General features: G+C 41.7%; 1 protein-coding gene across 2 annotated transcripts in view; it reads right to left on the bottom strand.

Annotated features, from left to right (window-relative positions):
* MAP3K9 (mitogen-activated protein kinase kinase kinase 9) overlaps nucleotides 1-23,807 on the bottom strand; it is a 63,008-nt gene extending 39,201 nt beyond the window's left edge. Inside the window, exons 1-2 of one of the 2 annotated variants that reach the window (XM_042047694.1) lie at nucleotides 23,399-23,785; nucleotides 17,966-18,379 (exon numbers count right to left, since the gene is read on the bottom strand). In XM_042047694.1, the coding sequence (XP_041903628.1) occupies nucleotides 17,966-18,379; nucleotides 23,399-23,699 (715 nt within the window). In that variant the 5' untranslated portion in view covers nucleotides 23,700-23,785. Of the gene's footprint in view, nucleotides 1-17,965; nucleotides 18,380-23,398 lie in introns of both variants that reach the window. The other variant, XM_042047695.1, reaches the window with a different exon arrangement.
* Between the last annotated feature and the right edge of the window lie 952 nt (nucleotides 23,808-24,759).

The following is a 24,759-nucleotide window of genomic DNA, read 5'->3' as shown; positions in this document are numbered from 1 at the left end:
ACAAATTAAATTAATGTCTCTAATTCAAGTCTGGTTTTGCCTGTGATGGTATTTGATGAGTGATCCCTCCTGGTCCTTATTGCAACTCATGAACCCTTTATTATATTTTCTCTCCCCTGTGCAGGTGCAGAGGGGAGTGACAGAGGGACTTTGGTGGGTTGCTGGAATCCAGCCAGGGTCAACCTACTACACTAACAAACAAGTTCAGGCACAAATATAAAGCACTTAAGCCAAAACACAGCTAATATATCAAGGAAGTAAATCTCATTCTTGTCTGCTGATTTTAAAGATCTGCCCATGATACAGAGGTTTAAAACAGGTAGAAAATTTAATAGAAAATCTTTCACATTCCCAGCCTTCAAAAGAGAGACTGTTTGGCAGGAGAGACACTGAACCTAGTCTGCAAGCAACCAAGGAAGAACAAGATCCAAACCAGCAGGAATATGAAGAATGTGTCAGCTTTTTAGGGGTGGATTAGCCTTTCCCTGTTTCAGCAAGGCCCATGTAAAAAATCTCTTCCTGTCTGCATGCACAGAGCCAGCCAAATTGTAGATGAAGGTCTGCTATGTACTACTGCTCCTCTTTTTTCCTCTGTAGCACAGGCTAAAAGCTGATCTCAAGTAGCATGGTAGGAGCCATCCAGCAGTGTGCAAAGGGGACTGGTGAAGCAAATCAGATATTGCAAACACATTCAGACAGCTTTCAGCATCCAAATGCTGCAGATAAACAATATAGCAAATCACCATGCTCTTTGCATACTGCAAGTGCAAAGGAAAGCACAGTGGCTTAAAGTAACATTAAAATGGTTAGCAACCTTCAGTGAAGCATACCATGCATGCATGTCCTTACAGGAGTAAAAATCCATTTGTGCTCACATATGCTTTCATGTATTCCTGAAGGACTTGGAACTTGTCCTCTAGAAAATAAACATGTGACAATGAGAAATTAATTACCGCTCACAGAAGTTCTGTCCAGCAGGACAGCTCTTCCATATCTCCACATGTCCCAGTGTAGAATGAATACGACCAAACTTGCCGTAGTATCTCTCAGCAAGACCTTCCCTAGATCAGGCAGTCATCCAGATACAGATACATATGATTTAGCTGTGTAATTTAAACCACTGAGAGTGTACTAAGAACTCGATCACCACATGGACTTTCAAGAGTCATTACTGACCCTTGATTTGACCCCAATGTTTTATTCCTTGAGACCCAGGCAGACTGCAAGTGCTGAAAGACAACAGCCAATCAAGGCATGTTAGAGAGCTGAGATATAAAGGTAGAAATTAAGCACTGGGCCTCCTCTTATCTAGGTTATGATGAATACCAGTCTTTTTTGTTTGAAATGAAAATGTCTACTGAGCTTCCTCCATATTCTCAAAGAACATCTTTGGTGTCCTACAAGAAGCATCAAGGTATTTTCCTATCAGGCTCTTGCGAAAAATTTCCTAACTTGTCATTGTTACATTTTCGGTACTTTTTGATAGAGGTTTCCATCTATGTGATGCTTGGGCTTCTGCTCTGTCCAAAACAAGCTGCAGTAACAAAGAGGAAAGGCAACATTGCATGGCATGCCAGTTTCAATCTGTAGGAAGAGTGACAGGGTGTTAACTCTGTCAATGCTGGTACCATTTAAAGATGGTTTCTTAGTATGGAAGAGCAAGAATGGATGACGTACCCAGGATCCTCTTATGCTTGTTTGTGATTTGAGCTAGCAGCTTTTCTAGCAGAGTTGAAAGCAATGGAAACCAACTTCTTGAGGTCAGGTGAAGCCAATTTACCTTCCCCATTATTAGTATCATTCTGTATGTGCATTAATAGCTAGCAGGCTTTCCACAGATTCCCACATCAGTCTTACCTAAAGTCATTAAGCCTGTAGAAGCATCCAGATCCTAGTGATAACAGATCCCAAAGCGTATGATTCTCAGTTTCATGAGTCACAGTTGTGTATCAGTGGCTTCAAGAAGAATGAGGGTTTCTTTTCTAGAGTCAGGGCCAACTTAGATGCTTTTGTTGCTTAAACAAAGATTTGTACTGAAAACAAACATCATAGGAACAGATCCCCCGAAGTACAACTGACACAATGTTACCTGACACTGAGTCAGCTCTTGCTCCTGTTCCACCGAATTCCTAATTATTATGCTTCACTAGAAAGACAAAAAACATCTGCCTTAATATTCAAAGCAATACAAAAACCAACTTGGTTAAGATTTCTAAAATGCCATCATATCCTCCAGCCTTTATGTAGTTCCTACTGCTGGATCTTCTGTCTCATCATCACAAGCCATTATGGAGATAGATGCCTTTCAGAAGGAGGAATCACTGCAGTGAAAATACTGATACCTGCAGATTTAAAATTTTGTTATTAAGGACATAATGTACAGCACCAAAACCACTGATTAGTTCTAAGTGGCAAAACAGAGGACCAAATCATCAAATGAACTCTGAAAGAATACAAAGTGAAGTTACAAAAATTAACAGATGAAATGCTAGCCAAGTTACAACTTTGCCATAAATTATCAGATTAAACTACAGAACGGTTGCCCTGGAGGCAAGTATAAACTATAGAGATGAAATTCTGTCTTGCATGCATGCAACAGATGCACACCTGCCACAGCCTTACATGTTCAAAAGGTAAATGTCTTCTCCTTCCCTTTCTCCCCCCTCTATTGCCATGGATCATTACAATGAAAGCTGGCTTACATGAAGCCAACTCACAGCATCTCAGAAGGCAGTCCTCCTAGGCTCCAAGCCGTGAGAGAAAAGACAAAGCCTCTACAGAAAGGGATTCCAACCGTAAGTCTAATATACATGTGCAAATTACCCTCCACAGGAGCCTGTCATAACTAAAGGCATATCTGTGCTAAGTGTTTACTGAAACCACATGAATCTCTGTGGTCTGGTATAAACAAGCTGTTTCAATTACAGAAGTTTCCCTACACACAAGATGTTAGAGACACATCTGGTGAAAACCAACTTAGTTATCGTTGCAAGATTACCTCAGTGTTCTGAACATCATTAAGTTGTCAGAAACATATTGTTCTATTAGTAGGACAGCTAATGTAAGTCAAACTGGTACTACTGCAAAATAAGTTCTAAAATTGCCCCTTTGCCCACAAAGCCAGCTGGAGGTCATCTCTCATTGCATCTTGCACCACTCACCTTAATAACCATTGAATCAGTTGAGAAGTCAATGGTGAACACCCCTGACAAACACCCAAAGCCTTAATGCAAGGAAGGCGTCATTTCCAGGTATTATACAGCCGTGGTTTCACTCATGTATCTACCAGAAAGACATAAGAGCAGCTTACACCAAGACAAGACAAAGACAGGAGTATAAAGATGTATAACCTTCGAGGGGCATAAAGCTGTATATCCTTTGATCTACTTGTATCTATATTTTAAAAAACCCTATGAGATTGGGTAAACCCCATTTCATATGTACCACTTCTACTTCTTAGCCACTGCATTAGGAACTTTAAAACTGCTGAGCCAATTTTATTTTGGGAATATTTTGAACTTTACTATAGTGTTGCAATGCAAATAACTGCGATGTTGATATACCTTTCATTCCGCTTATTTGTATTACAATGTTTTTCCTCTTTCCAATTATGCTAGAAGCACTAAGTCTGAATCTCTTTCCTTTTGCCAGAATACATACATTTCTACCCCTTTCCTTTAATTCTCTTCTTCTTAAACCCATCTACTCTCCTTCTGAACATGCTCCTTTATCCTACAAAAACAGATAAACCATCTGCACCAAATCTTTCAATCCGATCACTAAAACAAATATAATGAATCTTTACTTAGGTTTCAAGTTGGTCACTATAAAACCTCAGTCACATACCTCCTATTTTTAATCCAACACTATACTACTAGTAGGCACAAAAAGATAGTTTAAAGAGGTAGACTGCTTTCACCAAAGGAAATTTTTCACAAGGGAAGTTAAGAAAAAAAAATTGGCAATGAAATTAACAGCTGCTGCTTTAATTCTCTGTTCTGCTCACATTACACCAGCAGAACGAGAAAATGTATTATAACCTTCTTTCACACACAGATATTTCCCCTGGAAGGCAGTATCACTGTCAGATTTTTGCTTGTTTCTTTTGGAATAGTTATTTTAGTTTTCAGATACACTTTTGAACAGTTTCGACAGCATTCTTAGTGTCCAGTGAGCCAAAGCAATGGGAAAGAGCAAGTAAGGAAAAATAAACTCTTTATCATATTCTGATCCAGTTGCTAGCAACATCAAAGATAGATAGTAGAAAATGGCTCCTCAACTGTCAAAATTAAGTATCAAGGCAGCAAAATATGGTCATAATTGCATTTTTCTGGTTTCTGAGCCTACAGAAAGGATTAGGTTAATCTGCACAGTTTAGTCCTGAACAGAATACTTCTTTGCTTTGCTTGTACTATAAGCTGACTCATCACTTCAGAAGCAGAACAACATTCAGGAAGAAACTACTACAGTGTGATCTTCCACAGGAAAAATATCCCACTTTTATATATTGAAGTAGAGGAAAGGGGCTGCTACCTACTGCACAAAATCGTATGAACAGCCAGGCATACCAAAAGCTGGCTTCAGCTTTTTCAACTACTCTGCTGTTGTATTCCCAATTTATGTGGCACACAGCAGACCAAGAAAATAAAGAAGTTTCTGACTTAAAAGGCAAAAATTGGTAACAAGAATACAAAGGGAAGCAGGATTACCCTGCAATACCACCACAAGAGTTAACCACCAAAATGCCTATCGCCCCTGTACCTAAGGACAACACCTATATCAACAACTTAATGCTCCATTTCCCCGTCCAGAGAATGTGTGTGTATTAAGAAATGTGAAAAAATTGAAAAAAAATCTAAGACAGTCTCTTGTGTGGTCCAGCTCACAGTTCACACCAAGTCAATTATCGGTGCATGAAGCTACTCAGTAAACCTGGCTCACAAGAATAGAAAGCTATTAGCTAATGAACATCAGGCCTGATGGAAATGGTCACAATAATTAGGTGAAGAAGAACTAGAAAAAGAAGTAAGAGCAGGACTGAGTCTAATGAAAACTGAAAACTTACAGAAAGAAATATGTAAGGAAGAAGGCCAGAAGATGAGGAAACTTACTGTGGGGGAAAAGAGCTGGCTTTGTCATCTGTGATACACCAGGATATAATTCTAACTTGATGGATGATTGCTGGCTTCATACTTAACTTCCATGTAACTTCTCTCCAATGGAGACAGTACAGTCAGATTTTAGTGCCAGAGTAACTACTACTCTTTTATTGAAATACTGCACTTCTAGGCAGACCATGAAAAAGCTACTACCTAGTGATAAAGCAACATTAACTCATGTATTTTGTTATATTTTTAAGCTTTATCAATTTTTCACAGAGACATGTACCATTTAATAGTGTTTCTAGCATGCTAGGGTGGATATTGGGGCTTTGAAACAGGTTGGGAGAACAAAATACCAGAAGCTCATTTGCCAGAAATGTAAGAAAAACTGACTATAAAGGTACTTCAAGTAAGCCTGAGCTTAAAGGGAGCTCCTGCACCTGGAGACAAAGCAGGTGGTGGATGTCCCAGGTGAGGCCCTGACCACCAGCTACCAAACAGACACAGCACCTTGATAATGTAGGGTTGAGAAGGCCTAAAACCCTCAAAGGTGGTGGAAATACATGAACACCTCTAAGTGTCAGTGCACTTCAGTAGTTCTGTTTCAGTCTCCACCAACACTAGCTCTGCTGTGGGTCAAATGCTTCGCCACCCAACATTCTACAAAGGCAGAAAGCAGTCAAGACAAGAGGAAAATCTCCAGCAAAAGCACTCAGCCTGTAAATGTATCCCACTCACACTCATACCCAGCAGCCACTACCCATTACTTTGTGTAGTGCTTTTGTCTGCTTAGGGCCATATCAGCTGCTGACATAGGCCAAGAGCTAGATGGCAGCAACAGCAATGGGTGGGAATGACTACAGGAGGACTATAAATAAGCTAAATATGTCATCTTTGTTATTTTATTTCCCGTAGAAACATTCAATTCTAATATTTGAATCATTAACTAGCTGTATGGACTCAGTGAAATTTTTTCCCCAGTCTCCCTTTTTATCTGGACTCTAAACAAGGTTTCTGCTTTACTTCCAATGCTTCACCACATCTATTCTCATTTTGTTAAGATTGAAGAGAGCTGAGAGGACCACTAGTTATGACCTCAAAGGCTGAAAAATGGCAAGGGAAGTCAAATTCACAGGAAATGACACTATTCTGCCTAACTTTTCTTTCCCAGAATAATACCACACCTTTTTAACACAGTTGGATGTTTTTGCAGATCATTCCAGAGCAACTGAAGCACCAATGGACACAACAGCCTAGTACCAGATTTGTTTTCCCACAGGTCTTTGCTCATCTGCTACTGTACAATGACTGTTTTCGACATCACTAAGGCTAACTGGAAACTATAAACAAGGGAACTAATGCTTACCCTGTCATAGCTGGAATGTGAAAGACCATTGGCTGGAGTACCATTGTGGGTGGGAATATTGGATGCATTTTATTTCTTCCTCCATCCTGAAAACAGAACAGCCTACTGTGGCTTTACTGACCAAAATGCAAAATATCAAAATGCAAAATACAGAAGCTGTCAGATGGTGAATAAGCATCAGCCCATCTACTTCCTTCATTTAGATAATTCAAGTACTGTAAAGAGATAGATCAGAGTCCATCAAATCCCAGGTACAGAAACTTTACCAAAAGAACGAAGTAAAACCTTTATGAAAACCAATGCTGTTTCACTCCAAGATCCTTAAATGCAAAACTTGAGCAGGGTTTCAGTTCTAAATAATGCAAGTCACTTCCGTGGTATGATTTAAGAGCAATCCAGGCCCATACGGGAAGGTACTACCATTAAAGCCTCTTTCTGCCACCAATACAGCAGAAGTCTCAAGTGCAAGAGTTGAAGGAAACTGAAAAATATTTCCATTTCCAAACAATTCCAAATTTATCCAAAAATTGCTTAACACAAATTTCCCAAAAAAGCTAAAGGCTTACTGAAGTTGAAGGTTTGCCAGAGAGGATAAAGGACTGAGTAATATCACAGGATCCAGACTCTGCAACCCACCCACGGCAGAGTATGTCCAAAACAGAGCCAATCTGTTACAGGAAACTTTGTTTTCAACAAAGAATCTTTTTATTCGACCATGTATGTTTTCTAAGGGATGTTTTTCAGACCACAGAATACTTATGCAAGTGAGGAGAGCTCTGAAGAAGCTTTATTTTAACTTTAATTTCTTCCCTGACACACTAAGACCCTGGAATTTCAAAACTGGGACAGACAATTTCACCCTACAGAATATTTTTCACTTGTCTCTCCACAATATAGGTATAATTTGCACTTTGTACAAATCCCTTTCGCTGCCTTCTAAATCTATTTCCAGACCAAACAGTTTCAACCACTGCAAGGCTGTGAAATACTTTTAAATGAAGACCAGTTCAGAAAAATCAGATAAGCATCTTTTGTTTCTTGCATGGGCCAATTACTACATTTTCTACTTGCTTTTATCTGAAAAAATAATTAAAAATTCCACTGTACTCTGAAGAAATGCAATGCATCCTGAAATCCTCAGGGTTCTTAAACAGAAGGTACTATAGCAATACAAGTATTAACCATTGTCCTGTAGCTTTTGAACAGTCTTTATTTCAAGGACACAAGTATTCATAGATGAAACAAAAGTATTCTTGCATAGAAGATGGTTTCACTGAACTTACTCTGGTTGTTCCAATCCTACTTTCCCCTCTGATAAATAAGCAAAACTTCCCAAGATACATGTCAGCTCAGATGCTGGAGGTGGTAAATACTGGATGCTAGATAAAAAGATAGCCTTAATATACTGCTTCATGCTGCTGCCATTGTCTCAGAGAGACAGAAGATTGCTATTAAGTCTGCAGTTTGTCGAACAAGTCCAAAAAGCAGCACTACTGCAAAGGGAACAAGGGACTGAGATTGCCAAGCAATCCTTTTTTTAATTATTAAGTCCTATTGGCAGTACACTGGCATTCTGTCTTGAGGACAGAACTAAGCATCTGGGAAAGGATTTCAAAAATTCGCTCCAAAATGAGACCTCATATTGTAGCAGTTTGCCAGAAGCTAATTTGCAATTTTAGCTCTACCTTCCATAGTCAGCCAGCACAGCTTTGCTTCGCAAGTATCCAGATAACGAGCAATCTGCTCTTGATCCTGCGTTCAAAGTACTTAAAGTGATTAACAGATCTGCACATGGAATAAGTCCGGGCTTTCCGCATGTAGCCTTTACCCACCTTCTGTTGGGTACTCTGCTGCTCATTTCAGTAGGACTGCATCTTTATTCTAATATCTGTTTGAGGTGCAGAAGGCTAAGTGTTGCATAAGATCCTGGAGAGGACAGAGTTTAAGACCCGCTCAAAATTTCACATCTTAGAAGCAAAACCAAAAACCATTAATACTGCCTCTAGTAATAAGCAAATATTTTCTCTCTTATTACTAACCATTCAGCAACAGCACATTTAAAAAATATATATACCTTGGAACCTATACCTTCTTAATTACTGGGTACAAGTCCGGGTTCAGCAAATCCATAAAGCTGCACAACTGTCCTCTTCTATCAACCTAGAGGAGGTGATGGATGTGACAGCACAGCAGTTCTTGGATTTTAAGCCATGCAGTACAGTAACTCTAAAGAGCTAATGCATAATGGGGGAGGGGAGAGGAAAGGCCTCCAAAGCCCCGATATATTTAGAATCGATCCTTTCACCTAGGCAGGGTGAAAAAAGTCTTATCGCTTTAGTGATCCATACAAAACACTATGAATGCTCCTGGAGAATGCTCAGGTGAGTTCCTGGGAAAAACAGAGCAGTTCAGCTCTGGTTTCAGACTAAATCCTACCATACTGCTGACATTGGAACAACCTTTAGCTCAGGCATGGATTATTATACTCTTCATAATCAGTTAAATGCTCCAAGTCAAAAATATAAATACATCTGTACTCAACACAGGGCATTGCCAAACTGTATCAGTTTGAAAGCCTGCAACAAATCAGGAACTTGTATTAGGCAACAACAAAAAAAGGAAAGGGAAGAATAAAATCACATGAATGACATTCATCATTTGTCACTCAAGAGACCACCTGAAAAGAGATTTAATAATAATGCTAGTTCAGTGGGAGCTGTTTCCAGGCAAATATAAACATGAAATTCATGATGAAAAAAGGTAGCCAAACTGTTTTTGTTTTGGTTTCAATGAAGACATCTTTATGAAACAGTAAATAACACCAACGCATTCATGGAATAAGCTGGTACTGCAAAATGTAGAAGGTAAGAAAGACATAAAAACCTCACAGGCAGCAGCACAATCCACACCAGAAGCTGGGGTGCTTTATGGGGTTTTTAAATCAGATTTTATTTAAAATATTGTAAAAAGGTAGAGAGGTGTATTTTCATTCATCAGAAAAAATGTTAAAAGGTTCTTAGATGCACAATTGACACCAAGCTACAGCTGACAATAGTAAAACTCAGGAGTTTCTTGAATACTGCAGAGTTTGACCTTAAGGTGAGCAGAACAAGTTGCCAGTTGCTGAGAAAGAGGGCATTCCTCCACTATTGTACATGAAAGTCCACACAAGATAACAGCTCATCCAATAAAGCCATCAAAAAGCTGTTCATTTTTTGATGTGCTACATTTATATTAGGGTTCTTTGACCCAGCTTACCCAGTGATCAAAGTTCTGACTACACAGTAATCTGATGAAGCATTAGCAATATTCCCTGGTTATCAGATGACCATAATCATATCAAAACCACACATTATGTGACTGATTACATCAAACAAGAAAAAGCAAATTAATAAATCCAGGGCAAGACTGACAACACTTCAACAGGCAGAATTAGGCATATTGAGTTCTATTAATCAAAGTGACAGGATTTTTCTTATTCTCAGGATCCTTGAACAGTGCAAAGTCAAAAGGAACTAAAGACTATTCTCTAACATCTTTCCATAGGCCCCTACTCACAAAGGAGAAATAACAGGAATTGTAATGCTTTTGTGGTGGGTGGACCACATGGCCTGGTTCACATACATCCCACCACCCTTACATGTACCATCCTTACAGCAATTACTCATATTAGCATTTCTTTGTAGTATACCAGGAACCTCTCAGGAATCCCCAGCTTAAGTACAGAAATTGCTGTGATAAACAAAATCTTTGTGGCAAAAGTATTTACCTGTTACTCATAAGTGGAGCTTTGCTACACATCTCAACAATTAATCTACGCATAGCCAAGGAGGAAGCCGTGCTTGCATTTTAAATGTTTCCAGCTGTAATACAAACAGCAGATCTTAATATTTCTCAATGGCCAAAGCAAATTCCCGGAGCATGTTTGACAACACATCAGAGATGGATGTACAGAAAACTAAGAGCTTGGCTTGTAGCTGTAAAAATTATCCCAGACATAAGGCATTGTCTTGGGGTGATGACAGGCATACAGCATTCAAAGCACATACAGAATTTCAGAGACAATTTGGAACCCGTATGTGCACTAGACAATGCTTGCTATTTTGGGAGGGTATTTTTGTTTTAAATAAAAAATGGTGTTACAATAAATGTGTGAGCAATACAGCAATGCTTCTAGAAAGCAAAGTGGAAGGGCTGTGCGTGGCAGTAATACAAACGGTTCATAGGAAGACTGCGTGTCCTCTGGCTGCTTCCCTCCCCAAGAGGGCCCTAAGTGATGCTGCACCACGCTGCCATGACCACCATAATGACTATTCTACAGACTGGGACACAGATTTACTGTTCTGTGGGCAAGAGCTCTTCTTTCTGATCTTAAGAAACAGTGATGAAACCCAACAATATAATTCTGAGTTGTTATGTATTGGAATAGTTTCTCAGTGCATGAGGTTCTGTTACTATTTCTTTTTCATATTTGCAAAAAGCTCGGGTCTGAGGAAGACCTTTCATTAGCAGTTGGACAATTAACCAGCAATTAGCAGACATGCCAGTCAACTTTGGCAACCTTTTGGCAATCAAAGTCACACCAACATAACAAACTACCCTAGAATCAGAAAGCGAACATGTACCAAAAAGCAGCTACTTAAAACCATGTGTTATACCCCGCATTCTTTCAAACAGCTTAAGGTTTCCCTTGTCCTGTCATAAGGAAATATACACAGTGTTCAAAATGGGATAGTACTTAAAATTAAGGGATCACCTTGGGTGATGAATCATCACGTCAAAGACCAAGACTGTGTTTAATGTCTGATGCTTCAAGAGCGAGTTTGTTTCAGATATGTTGAAATTCTGAATAGAATTGTTTGATAAGAAAAGCAAACGTGAAGCTGCTGACAGATGTCAGTCAAAATTCAAATTAAGTTTATTGATGTGGAAGAAACACCAAAAAAAAAAAAAAAAAAAGTGGAGATCAAGGAATTATTCTAGCTTCCCAGAAATACCACAAGGCTGTTTTCACTCTTGACTGGCTCCTTAGAAATTTCAGAAGAACACAGATCTTTCCCAGCTCTGTCACAGATGGTCAGACAGTGAATTCAGAGGATGCCTACAGACAGCTGCTGCACGACAGAGCTGAGGTCTGTCCTACGCCTCCATATGCACAGCTTGGATAAAGTACTTAACACCACAACTCTTATTTTTTCTTAGGAGTAGAGAGAACCCTGCAAAAAATGTACACAGCGGCTCAATTACATGAAAAGGATATTGGCTAGGTTTTTGAGTGTAATATACAAATTTCATTTCTTAAAAATGAGAGGTACTTGTCTATGAAGGTAACGGATTCCATCTGTGAAGTTGCCTTTTTACTACTTAGTGTGGGTGGGAGGATACCAAAGTGTTCTTGTGGACATCAAATTTATTTCAGAAAGACTTCCTACTTTTGACTTGCAATTAACAGTGAAAGTATCGATCCATATTCAACTAAAACAAACCATTTACAGAAGACGTATTTATTTTGGAATTCTCAGAAATCTACTAAGACATGAAAATAAGACTGCAACATGAAAGCATCTGTCAAACCTCTCTGAGAAGAAAATAGCTGCACTAATTTACAAAAGCTAAGGAAGAAAAATCCCAAGAAAGTACCTAAGTACAACATACAAACTATCACCCTACTTCTGGGAATTCCTGGTATTTTAACATCTTAAAAATTAGCAACACTTCCAGGCAAAATTTACATCTTCTGCACTAATAGTACATAAAATCAGGTTTTTTTCATTATTTTCAATGAAAATGTGTAGTATTAATGGCATGAATTTCCTCATTATATTACCACAAGCAAAAAAATTATGGTTATTTGGAATTTTTCAACTACAGCAGAAGTGACCAGGATATCAGCACAAATGATGATACTCGGGGGAGAGAGAGAAATATAAGCAGAGTAACCAGAACTAGGAGTTATGCACCATTAGCAATATCTTACAGCTTGTTTACAGAATCAGGTAATTGCATAAGGGCAGAACCTAAATTCATCTTTCATCAGCCTTACAAGTATATTCAGGCTGTTTGAAAGGCCTGATTTCTACTGTACACAGTTTTTAAACTTAGAAAAAAAGAAAGAAGGACTTTTACTGATTTTTGCTCCCTGAAAATTCATCTTCCAGCTGTTGTCTTCCACACCACCACTACCCCCCCCAAAAAAAATTCACCTTTTTACCACTTTCCTCGTACAGGGCAAGTGTAACTTGGGTAACAACCCAACTAAGAACAGATCAATTATTCACCCAGTGAAGAGCATTCAGATATCACTGAAATAGCTTCACTACATTTTACAGGAAGCATTACTCACAGTCATTTAATTGGACTGACAAAGGAAATCCATTCTGATAGAAGGTACAACACTGGAGAGTTAGTCAGCAAATTACACTGGAGTACCAGAAGCAGCAATAACAGCGCAGACTTCCTAACTGCTCTGCCAACGTACATTCAGCAGACCCTGGAAGAGTTCTCCTCTACACCTCTGCCATACAGAGGAAGAGGTTTACAAGAACTTTTCCTGCTTTGAAAAGACCAACAGAAGAGTGTCAGCTATGACTGGATTAAAATTAAAAAATAAGGAATCTTTTAAGTCCTAGGAACAACTATCCATAGACCATGTGGAAAGTCAGCTCTATTGGCATCTTTATGAACACATAAAGACTTAACTACATTAAATAAGCAAAGCTATAGCAGAGTTTGGAATTCTTTTAGAAAGAATCTCAGGACACCACAAGCTTACACTGGTGATCCAAAAAGTAGGAGAGATAAAGACTTCAAATAACTTGAAGAGAAGAACTACTGAACTTGCCTGAATCAGAACTGTTGGGGTTTATTTTGACCTCTGTCCTTTCCTCTTTCTTTGACCTTGGCAATGTCACTTTGCTGCTAATCTTCTGTGCCACTTTGTGGAACACAACGATGGTGACTTTTAAAAAGCATTTTGCTAACTGGCATGAACACCCTCAGCAAAATCTTTCTATGCAGTGCAAATAACAAACATGTTTTGCTGAGACAGTCACAAAAAAGAGCAAATACGCTTTTGCTAGTTCTCCACAGTATTAGTTAACTGGCTTTATTCCTATAGCAATGCTGGCATATCTAACATTGACAGACAAACAGAAACAAACAGGACCAACTAAAACCAACAGGACTCTCCCTTTTTGATCCTAAGCATTATATTCCAGGCACTTTTCTCTGACCAGAAATGAGACTTGAATCACAGATGAGAGATAAAAGAAAGGAAAACTCTTAAGAGCTGTTCTAAGTGCAGTGATGTTGACTTCAGTGGGCATTTCTAGTTGCTTTTATTCTATAGGTCAGCATTTAGATTATTTAGGTGCTTTCACATTGGGAAAGGCCTACCAAGGATTCTGTAACATATGCTCAATGGCTCACCAAAATGCAGCTGAAGAAGGAGAGGTTGGAGATATCACCAGACGAAGAGAAGCAGCAGCAGCCAGTGAGGATTCTGTCAGATTAATAAGATTAATTTTCATTTGGAATAAATTGAATCCCTTAAATCAAATGCCCAAAATAAAAAGAGAAATACTTATCTCCCCACACAGCAGAACCAAATAGCTGTCCTAAATAATCTTCTTTCTCTCGTGTAGTTTTATGACTGACATATGAGTTGCTAATGCCACTGAAACACTTGTCTACCAGACTTACTGCCAGCTGAACTCACACTCAACAAAGTAATTTCAGAGTCTCTAAAACTAAATCACAAGTGTGCAATTTATTCTGTAAAGACCTTTCTGTACTCACTTCCTGATTACATTCCCAAAGCAATGAAACAGGCAGCCCCCAGAACCTCCAAGATTTACAATACATCTTCCTCAAACATGGTACTAAACATACAGAGCACTTTTCCTACACTCCAAATGTATTAGCACTAAATGTAAAGTTATGAAAATGAAAAGAAGAAAAACTACAGAACAGAAAAAAATTCCTTCTTTCAATCAAAAAAGATGGATAACAGACAAATGATTTGGAGTGCTTTTTAATGAGGCGTATCTCAAGAAAGAGACACCTCCCGGAATCTTCAAATAATTGTCTGAAGTTCAGTTCAGATGAACAAAACTGAAGTTACCTCCCAAAGTAATCAAAACCCTATGTTCTTTATTACACTACCAGAAATGTTGACAACTATTCTGAGCATTGTTTTGGTATATACTGAGTCCACAAAGCTGCAATAGTTTAAATCAAAAAGGATTTTTTTCCCAAATCCTTATATAATGGGGTAATTTCTCAGACTTGTCTTAGGGTGTCCACTTGACACGTTCAAAATGTAACGTGATCTGCTTAAAAGATTCATCATGAAGTACTGTTCTTATGCATTCTGTGTCTGTCTAAACATAAGCAGACATCTGACAACAAAGCATTCTCTGATTTTCTTCTATTCTAGTAGAAAAACTGATTTTAAATAAGGCAACTCTGTTCTTTCCCACTCCCCCATCTTGTTCCTTAACTCCCAAACTAACTCATCCTGTAGCTTCCGATGCACAGTGTACATCCCAGCTGGTGCTTGAAGGCAAGATGAGATGTAGGAGAATCACAGTCTATTACTCAACACAGGCAGTACCAACCAGTAAATCAATACAGCTGATGCTCCCATGACAGCTCTACTGTGCTTGTAGATGTTTAGTACATGTAAGAAATGCATCTGCAAGAATCCTTTCCAAGTTCCTGCAAGCAGAAGCTCTTCCCTCACCACAGACACATCACTGCCTGTCACCTGGTGGGTGGTAACTTGTGCAAAGAAAATGATGGAAGCTTGTAATTCTACAGGCACAAAGCTAACAAGATAACCGGCTCTCCATTATCCACAGCAACTGAGAAAACTAAGTTCATCAGAAAAACAGAAAAAAAGTAAGCTATATATTAATCAGGATGCAATAATATACTTAGTCTACTAATCTTTACAAAACTAGTAAAAAGCTTTCCACAGAAAACAGAGCAGAGGAATTTCTAAGATGCTTATTACATATAAGAGAAAAGGGATTTCAGCAATGCAGTCACAGAACAATCAAGACATGACCTAGGCAGTCCAAAGTTGTTTATCCTACAATCCCGTATCCCCACAAAAAAGCTCCGCCATTGTCATTGTCTAATATTTATGATGCTTGCTCTGTAGGTACACTCAGAAAAAACCCATGTATTTCAAATGTTTAAAATAGTATATATTTTTAAAAATTTCTCTTCAATTACACAGCACAGAATGAAGAACTCCATTTTGTTTAATAAACAGCTGTTGTAATATGTCAAGCCCATACCCAAAGTTACTAATTTATCTTATTTCAAAAGAGAGAAACAAACCAATACTTTTTCCTTAAAATATCTCAAGTCCTTCCCTCCAGTACCAGGCCCAACATTTATTTAGTTTCCCAAATGTAATAGTGCTTGCTCCAGCCTTATCTGGGATAGAATTTTCCTATACCCATCATTTCTCTACTAGATCTGATCCTATCTTGGTCACGATCACCATGTAAATTCTCTACCTTTCCCCTTCAAACACAGAACATCTCTGAATCCTTTCAGAGGCATTCCCACTCATTCTTCCTCTTTCTTTACGACTGCTTCCTCCCAAATGGGGGAAATTACAGTAATACATGTAGCAACTTCTCACCGACCATTTACAGTGCAGCAGAATTATACTCTGCTGATTCATTGTGACAAGAGACATTTAGTCTTGCTGCTGACAGTCCAGATGTTTTCGAGCATCCATATCTGTTTGGTTGGTAACACTGTGCACTGGTGTCCCTCTGGTTGGGCTGGTTCTCTTGTTGATGCTTTTCCCTTTTACAACTAGAAGTCTCTGATCTGAATGAAACAGTGAAATACTAGAAGCTAACAGTTTTTTATCTTAGAATAACTTTCATTCTAAACCTTAAAAATGTTCAACTAGCACTTAGCAAGGAAGCCTTAATGGCCTGTTAGCAAAATAAGCAAGTAAATATTTTCTTAGGTAAGGAGGAAAGGTACGACACTGAAAGGCAATTATTTCTTATTCACAGATGCAGCCAGTCATTCATTAACTAAGCAAATCATTCCTTAATTTTACAGCATTTATCAACATGCCCATATATATCGCTATCTGTAAGGGAAGGGTTTAGATATGTTATTCTGTGACATTAAGATTGCCTTATTCTAACAAAATGTGAAACTTCATTACTATAAGAACAATACTGTAGAAACTAACTTGAAAGCTCTTATCGTTCCTATTTGCAAACTCATTAACAAGAACTAATAATACTTTTTTTACTCTTTCACAACCAACTAAGTAAATACACTACTACGACATGTGAGGTCAAAAAAACATAAGAAGATACTGCAAGGCCTGGAAATTTACAGCATTGCAATGGTTAACGCTAGCACTAGTGAATCTATTTAAGATATTAAAATTCCCATCTGTCAGACCTCTTTGCTAATGTCCCTGCCCTCAAAGCAAAAGGGAACATATGCCTGCATCCCAGACACCCAGTTATTAGAGCTTCTTATTAACTCAAGCCATAAATGACAATGAGTTCATACTAACACACAAATCTAAACCACCACAGCCAACATGCAGGTCCATGTTTGCTCTTGCCATCTAGACAGAGAAGCAGAGAGAAAGGCTAAACAGTGGCATAGAGGCATCAGGAAAGGAGATGATGATCTTGAAACCACTGCAGCACTTTGCTCCCACACTCATAAATAATGTTCTATGTGTGTGTTTGACTTCAAGTTTTAAGTTTGCGAAAAGAGACACACTACAAGAACAAGACCCAAGGAACAGACAGTAATGCTGTCAGTACTACAGAGCAGCTGAAATCACCATGATTTCCACAATCCTAACTACTCTGCTCTCTAACGGGTGAGCTGTATCACATAAAGCACCACAAATATCAGCTGAAGTCCTGGCCGTACAAGGACATTTTACTCACGAGTTAATGTTTCTGTCAACACCAGCTCTATGATGGATAAAGAGAAGATCCAATTCAGCTGGAATGGGTTACATCTCCCATAATGAAAACAGGCTTGCATCTCATCTATACAGATGAAAATCAAGCAAGTGAAATGAAAGCTTAGGAGCATTTGCCTTTACAAAGAAGCATTTATCCTTCCGAAAAGTGGAAGAATAATAGAGATTTTAAGTTCAATAAGGCTTTATAACGTACAGAAGAAGTCTGCTAAAATGCCAATAAAACCTAGACACTATATGAAATACTAGTGAAGCATGCTTCATTTACAGTTGCTTTTGCACCCAATCATTTAAGTTGCTTCTAAAGAGTGAAAGCATTTACACGTTTCCTGTGATCTGTAGCACCATACTGTACAAAAATAAACCCTTCTGGGATTGAATTAGAGGATACAGTGGTTCACAAGAAAGGATACTAAATTAACATTACTCCCTTCTTTACTTTGTATGATTTTTTTCCCCAAAACCATATCCCAGCACCCTGACTGTTCACTGTGTGGCACTTACTGTTGCTGGACTTGAGGTCACGGTGAATTATGGGAACAATTGCTTCCTCGTGCAGGTAGTTCATTCCCCTGGCAATCTGCACTGCCCAGTTCACCAGTATGTCAGGAGGTATCCTTTTACCAGACAACACCCTATTGAGCGATCCTCCGCGGGCAAACTCCATGATCAGGCAAAGATTAGGTTCCTTCAAACACACGCCCCTGAGGGCAATGATGTTGGGATGTTTTAACATCGCAAAGAGCTTGGCCTCTTGGCGGACATTCTCAATGGTCTGGCTGATGTCCTCATCAGGGTCATAGCGAGCTGCCTTGACAGCAACCTCATCTCCTATCCATACAGCTCGATACACTTTTCCGAAGCCCCCTATGCCAATGATTTCTTCCAGAACAAGCTCTGAGAAGTCGATCTCTAGGACTAGGGAAAGAGGAGAAAAAAGATGTAAGCATTTAGCAACTATGCAGCCTGTACATCAGCTGAAGGTTCACACTGGCCAACCGCACCCTTACCCTTGGAGGAAGGGCCAGTTTTCACTCCAAAACAACACAAAGGAAAGCAGTAGGCCTTTCTGACAACCTTTTAGTGCCAAATAGTATGGTAAAACAGAGCTTGCAGTGTCATAAAATCTGTATGAAGTACTCACTGTAAATGGTAAAACATAGTAAAATAAAATACCTCTTACCACACTTAAACCCCTTTAATACTGATGCCCCTGCCCCTACCCCCCTTAAGGATATACTCTCAGTGACAGTACAAGATTCCAAAAATGAAAAACACACTCACCAACTAATCTTCACAATACAGTGTTTAATGTGAAACAGCTAAAACTCAACACAAAATGCATCTGCTTCTCCACTTGTCCCTTATCTGAATGTCTCTTGTTGAACAATCTTTTAGTCCTTCCCAAATCACACTTATTCTTCCACACCTCTACAGGCTTTGTAGATTTGTTCCCCATAAGAGATCTGTTAATCAGTTCTGATGTTACCGACAACAGTGTGACAAACAGATGGATGAAACCACATACTGAGTGTGCAGAGCAAGCAATAAGAAAAACATTTTTTGATTAACGCACACTGCATTTTTGTTACAAAAACTTCCTATTCCCATACACTGACTTTACAGGCTGGTGGCTAATCAGCATCATACAGGAAAAAGATCTACAGATGCAGATGTCTCAATTCAGTATACAAATTGTACCTGGAGCAAAAGCAATGAGAAAATGTATCCTGTACAACTGTACACTAAACACAGTTTATACTGGTGGCCAAAAGAACCCATCCAACACTGACTAACGTAGAATGAAAATTCCACATACTGACCAATGAAAACATGTTGACACAGCTCAATTTACAGCAGTGGTAGACTACCAGTGCTGCTACTCTGTCTGATAGTTGTGTGGTTTCATTGACTACAGTCAATGAAATTTTAGTAAGTTTTTAAGGAAGAGTACCATAATGCAAGATTTAAACAGAAAGTCACCAAGACTTTTAATACTTTCCTGCATTTGAAAAGCCAAATCTGACATTGTTCCCCTGCTTCGTCTGGTAGAAAGGAAATGAAGTTTGTAAGGGAGCAGGTTAGATCCCATTTGAGTAAACTAGTTTCCTTATTCCAATCAAATGTCTTTCCTATAGTACAAGACTTTATCACAAAACTGTATGGAGTTAATACAAACTCTTCTGTCCACAGCTGAAGGCTTTTTTTTTTTTTTTTTTGTCTGAGCTCCATCTTTCCTGAACATGATTTTTAGAAGTTGGCTTACTTTTGTAAATTAGTCAAACTTATGAGTTAGTTTAATAAGGATGCCTGTGCTGCTTTTCCTAGTGTTCCATGAACAAAAGATTAATGGGAAACAAGATAGAAAACTGACCAAGAAAGTCTTCCAGAAGGAGAAAAGGTCTCTTCCAGTCCCAAAGACAATCTGTTTTTCTCCTGCTGTGAATACATATTTTGGGTAACACTCTGAACTTCAAGGATTAGCACAACAAAGAAGATTTCAGTCCTACAGCAGCAACCTTGGTGTTCAAATACTTGAGAGAGAGATTACTAGAAAACATGAAAGGAATAGATTCTGACCAGAAACACTAAATTTTAGAACAAGTCTGTTCTAAATAAATCCAGATGTGAGACCACCCTGCCATTGAGAATACACGAAGAGTCACTCTTGCATTTCTTACTAATAAAAGACCTGAAGAAATCAGATGTTGAGTCCTATCTCTTCACTTGATAGAATTTCAATACTGGTACAATCCTCAATTAACCTGCTCCTAGGGACAAGGTCAGTCAAAAGACTGAAAATGAACAAACACGCCCCTCACATCACCAGGGGACTGCCTGCCCTGCCAACTCCAGACACACAGCGTTCAGGTGCTGTTCACAGCGAGTGTTCTGCTAGGGCATTTCACGGATTGAGAGGACATCAGCGAGAGCTGAGCGAGCCGGCCCGCAGGTGCTGAAGGGACAGCTCCAGCGGCAGCGAGGACGGGACGGGACGGGACGGGACGGGACGGGACGGCCCCGCGGGCAGCGCCCCGGCCTCCCCTCACCCCCGCCCCGGTGCTGGGAAGAAGGGCGACAGTAAGGTGGCAAGCAGGAGAACGAGATGGGCAAAGGAAACCGAAAGGCTGGAAAGTAGAACACCTCGTGTGCTGTCACCCATTTTCCATAAAAAAAAGCACATCCCTGCTGGAGGCACTAATTAATAGGGGTGGGATGTAAAACGGAGACACTTCAGCTTCCACATGAAAACTAATGCGTGACATTGAACGTTCTTTTATCTGGAAGTACGACCTTAGCTTTAGTTTGAAAATGTATATTTCTATAAGGCAAACTGGCCAGCTCACCCTCGTGGGTAGCTTCCTCAGAAAAAAAAGTCACTTCTTAGAAACGTTTTGTTTGGGGTTTTTAAAAAGTATTTTCTGCTGAGTTAGTTTATTCATTTTCATAGTTTGAGTTATACAGCTACATTAGGGCACAAAATACCTGTTTTTCTTTACATTTCTAAACACACTAACCCCACCTCTGAACTCCAGTGTAATTTGGCAGACGTGTTGTACAAGACTGTACAGAATTCAAGAACTGAAGTGCTATCATTCCTCTGTGGGCCGGTAAGGAATTACAGAGCCTGTACACCATGAACCAGTGGCCATGTTGACAACTGCAAAGTAGGTGCCGTTTAATCAGCCCTTATTAGACCACATGATTAAGCTATTTAATTCAGTCTGAAGTGTGTAAGAGCCCATAGTGCAGATGAGAGTCCCTCAAGTCGGCCCACTGCTGACAGCCTCTACAGGCTCCTCTTATCATTCATGGTACCCTCACTGAGGCAAGAATCAAGCACACTAGATGGATGGCTAAAATTACCAGCTAAACTAGTACAGCTCTCAGTAGAAGCAAAATCCCTAGAACTCATACTCCTAAATTTCCATTAAATATGAAAATAACCTTTAGGAAAGCAAGTAAAAATAGGTTCTGTGAAGAGGTGCATGTCCAGAGCGACACTTTGCATCACTCCTGCAAAACTGGACTTACTGGACTATGAAGTATTAAACAGTAGACTGTGATTCCTGTTCCAAACAGCTATCAAACTAACATCATCAGCTCTAAAAGTGGATAGCATTCCTGGCAAAGGATTTCTAATATTCAACTTGAAAATCCAATTCAATGGCAACCAACTTTAATCCCTGTCCAAACTGCACTGTTTCTTAAAAAAAAAAACAACAACAAAAACATAGTCCTTAGGCATTATACAAACCTACTGGAGGACAATAAATTCTACTTTGTCATGAACATACGGTTGATGACCTGACAGAAGAGAAGTAGTGTAGCCCTGTTGTGGCACAGGAAGAGTAAGGCAAAGACAAAGGGGGAAGGTACAACTCCCCAACTGTTTATGAACTATCAAACCATAGAAGAGGCAGCAAGACAGAAGAATCCACAGTTACAAAGCCTGAACTTGAAAACTCAAAACAGAATGGGAGCCAAGGGTTCAAAAAGTTCTACAGAAATGGTTCTCCTAAGTATCTCAAAAGCAAAACCTAATAAGCTTTCATTCAAAGCTTTTTCTGTGTGTGGGGCAAAAAATAACTTACCAATGCTGTTGCAGCATGAAAGAAAGGAACAGCACCTAGTCCCTTCACAAGCCCAAGGGCAATGGTACAAATTACTGAGTTTTACCTAAATGCTTTCAAGCAGAATACAGAGTAAGAAAAAAAGCTATTAGTTGTATTCCTTGGAGATACGGCCTAGATAGGACAAACCATCTTTTCACTCTTTTACTTTCTAGAAAAGCCTACTAGTCTGAAGATTTTTCTCTGCCCCTCCAAAAAAAAGCATTATCCTTGCCTGAACTGTCAATGGTGATAGATAAACAGGATGTAGAAACAGTCATTCCACGCTGTTTCTCTTTCTACAATGGTACAGTGACTAAAAAAACGTAGAGATGAAACAGCCCTATTCTCCATCTCCAACAAAGGCTTCAAAACTGCACAGAAATTCACAGAAACAAACCGATCCCTCGGTGCCTTCAGCATCACAACATAGTCAAGCAACCCTCAGGCAGGCCCAGATATCCAAACGGGGAAACAACTCATTCACAGGTATTTTAGGACAGAATTTGTAAGAGAGCAGAGGAACCTGGTAACACAAGTCAACTTAGGAATTTTTCAGTCAGAAATAATAAGCTTTTGGTTAGTAAGCAGGATGATACTGAACAAGTATTAGCAGTGAATCAACACTTCAGGAAACAATTGCTTCCCTTTCAGCAACCTTTAAGAATATTCTTAAAGGGAAAATGACCAAAGCCCTGGTGACTCCACCACTGCCCAGCCGCCAGGATTCTGTCGCTTGATGAAAATTTATCAGCCCCTGGAAACACAGGTCTTAACAATGGGAAACTGCTCCTGGCGTCGGTGAAACGCTAAAAACATACTGAGCGAGGCTCTGCCTCCCCGGGAGCAGCGCGCTAGCCTGGAAGACAGAAGGGCACTGGAGCAGCAGGAATACCTCAGCGGGTGGGAAAGGGAACAGACATGGGGCCCAGGGCAGCCCCTGGGCGGGAGGGGCTGAGACGCCGTAGCCCCTCCGCTCCCCGCCGACGGCCGTCGCGGGCCTCCCCCGCCGCCAGCTGGGCCCGAGGCCTCCCACGGCCGCTCGCCACCGGGATGGGCCTTCCCTTCCCCCCCGGCGGCGGCCGCCCCGGCTTCCAACAGGACCCACGGAAGGGCCCAGGCCTCCCCCCAAAGACATCGGGAGGGCCGAGCCTCGGCTCCCCCCCACAACCCTGGCAGTCCCGCCGGTCCCGTCCCCCCTCCCATATCCAGCCCAAGCCCACGGTAGGGGGCGGGACCGGGCCTCTCCCCCTCTTCCCTGGGTCCCTCCCTCCCGGCTGAGGGGACGCGCCAAGCCCCCCGCCCCGGGCCCGGGCCCCCTTACGCTGTATGGCGGGGGGCGGAGGGTATCGGGCGCGCAGCTCCGGGCCGCCCCCCTGCACGCCGCTGCTCACGTAGTTGCTGGGGAAGATGCCGACGCGCTGGTCGATCTTGCCCGTCCACCAGCCCTCGTCGCCGGACACGTGCGAGTCCCGGGACAACACCTGCACCACGTCCCCCGGCCGCAGGCTCAGCTCGTCCTCGCCGCACGCCTCGTACTCGAAGACAGCGGTCCAGAGCGGCTCGTCGCCCGGCGGCTCTCCGCCACCCGCGCCCTCCTGGCTGAGCTCGGTGAGGGGTTCCATGGCGAGGCTGCTCCATAGGGGGAGGCGCCCGCGGCACCCGGGCGCTGCGGGGGGCGGCGGGGCCGGGACTGCCGCCTATTGTTCATGCGGCCCGGCACCCGCCGGCAGCAGGTGCCGCCGCCGCTGCCGGGGGTTCCCGGCGCGGCGCCGCCTCAGCCCAGCGTGGGCAGGGGCGAGACCGGGCAGCGTGTGCCGTGGAGAAGCCGCCGCATCCCCCCCATCCGCCGCCGCCTCCTCCGCGCCCGCCTCCGCCTCCTGCCGCCGCCGCGCATCCCGGAGCCACCTGACTCTCTGGCAGCTTCGGCGGCGGGAGGGGAGGACAGGGCAGACCCCGCCCCCGCGCCGCCATTGGCCGCCGCCGCCGCCCGTCAGCACCGCCCTCACCTGATTGCGGGCCCGCGCCCCCTTGGCCACGCCCCCTCCCCGCCCAGCCCCCGGCCCCGGAGTCGCGCACTCACCGGTGTGCCCCCCATTGGCCCCCGCCCGGCCAGCTCTCGCTTCCCATTGGGCCGCACGCTCCGAGCTCCGCCTCCCGTGCCGCTTCTCATTGGCTGGGGAAAGGGGCATGACACGGGCCAAAGGCGGGGCGGGGCGGCCCGAGGGCGGAGCGTCGGGCGCCACCTGGTGGCGGGCGGAGGCGGCGCACACCTGGGCCAGCGCCGCGCCTCCCCCCGCGCTCGGTGTCCCTCCGCCCCCGCGGGGACCGTCCCTGCCCCGTGTACCCGGAGCGCGGGCCTGCGCCGGAAACCAGCCACAGTCTCTGTCTTCTGTCAGGCCATGGTCTTCCATAATCGAGCCGAACTTAAGCGCGGGCGTTAGATGGTTTCTGCACGAGGTTGTCATGGGTGTATCCCTGCTGAATGCCTTTGTTAAAAATTAACAGAATTTACTTCTCACTCTTGTAATCAGCATGTAGCTGCTTGGTCCTGAAAATCCTAATTCCTCCACAGCTTGTGGAGACACCAGATCTTGTCAATAGAATTTGTTTGCACTTGGTAATATTACTGGGAGATTTTCTTTACGTTTCACTTCATTCTTTTTTTTTTTTCATCCTCGTTTG

The sequence above is a fragment of the Corvus kubaryi genome, unplaced genomic scaffold (assembly GCF_017639235.1).
Source record: "Corvus kubaryi isolate FWS band 111438036 unplaced genomic scaffold, C.kubaryi_AGA036_p1.0 66, whole genome shotgun sequence".
NCBI classification, from domain to species: Eukaryota; Metazoa; Chordata; class Aves; order Passeriformes; family Corvidae; genus Corvus; species Corvus kubaryi.
The sequence above is the reverse complement of the archived record's forward strand: the minus strand, read 5'-3'. Positions and strand labels throughout refer to the sequence as shown.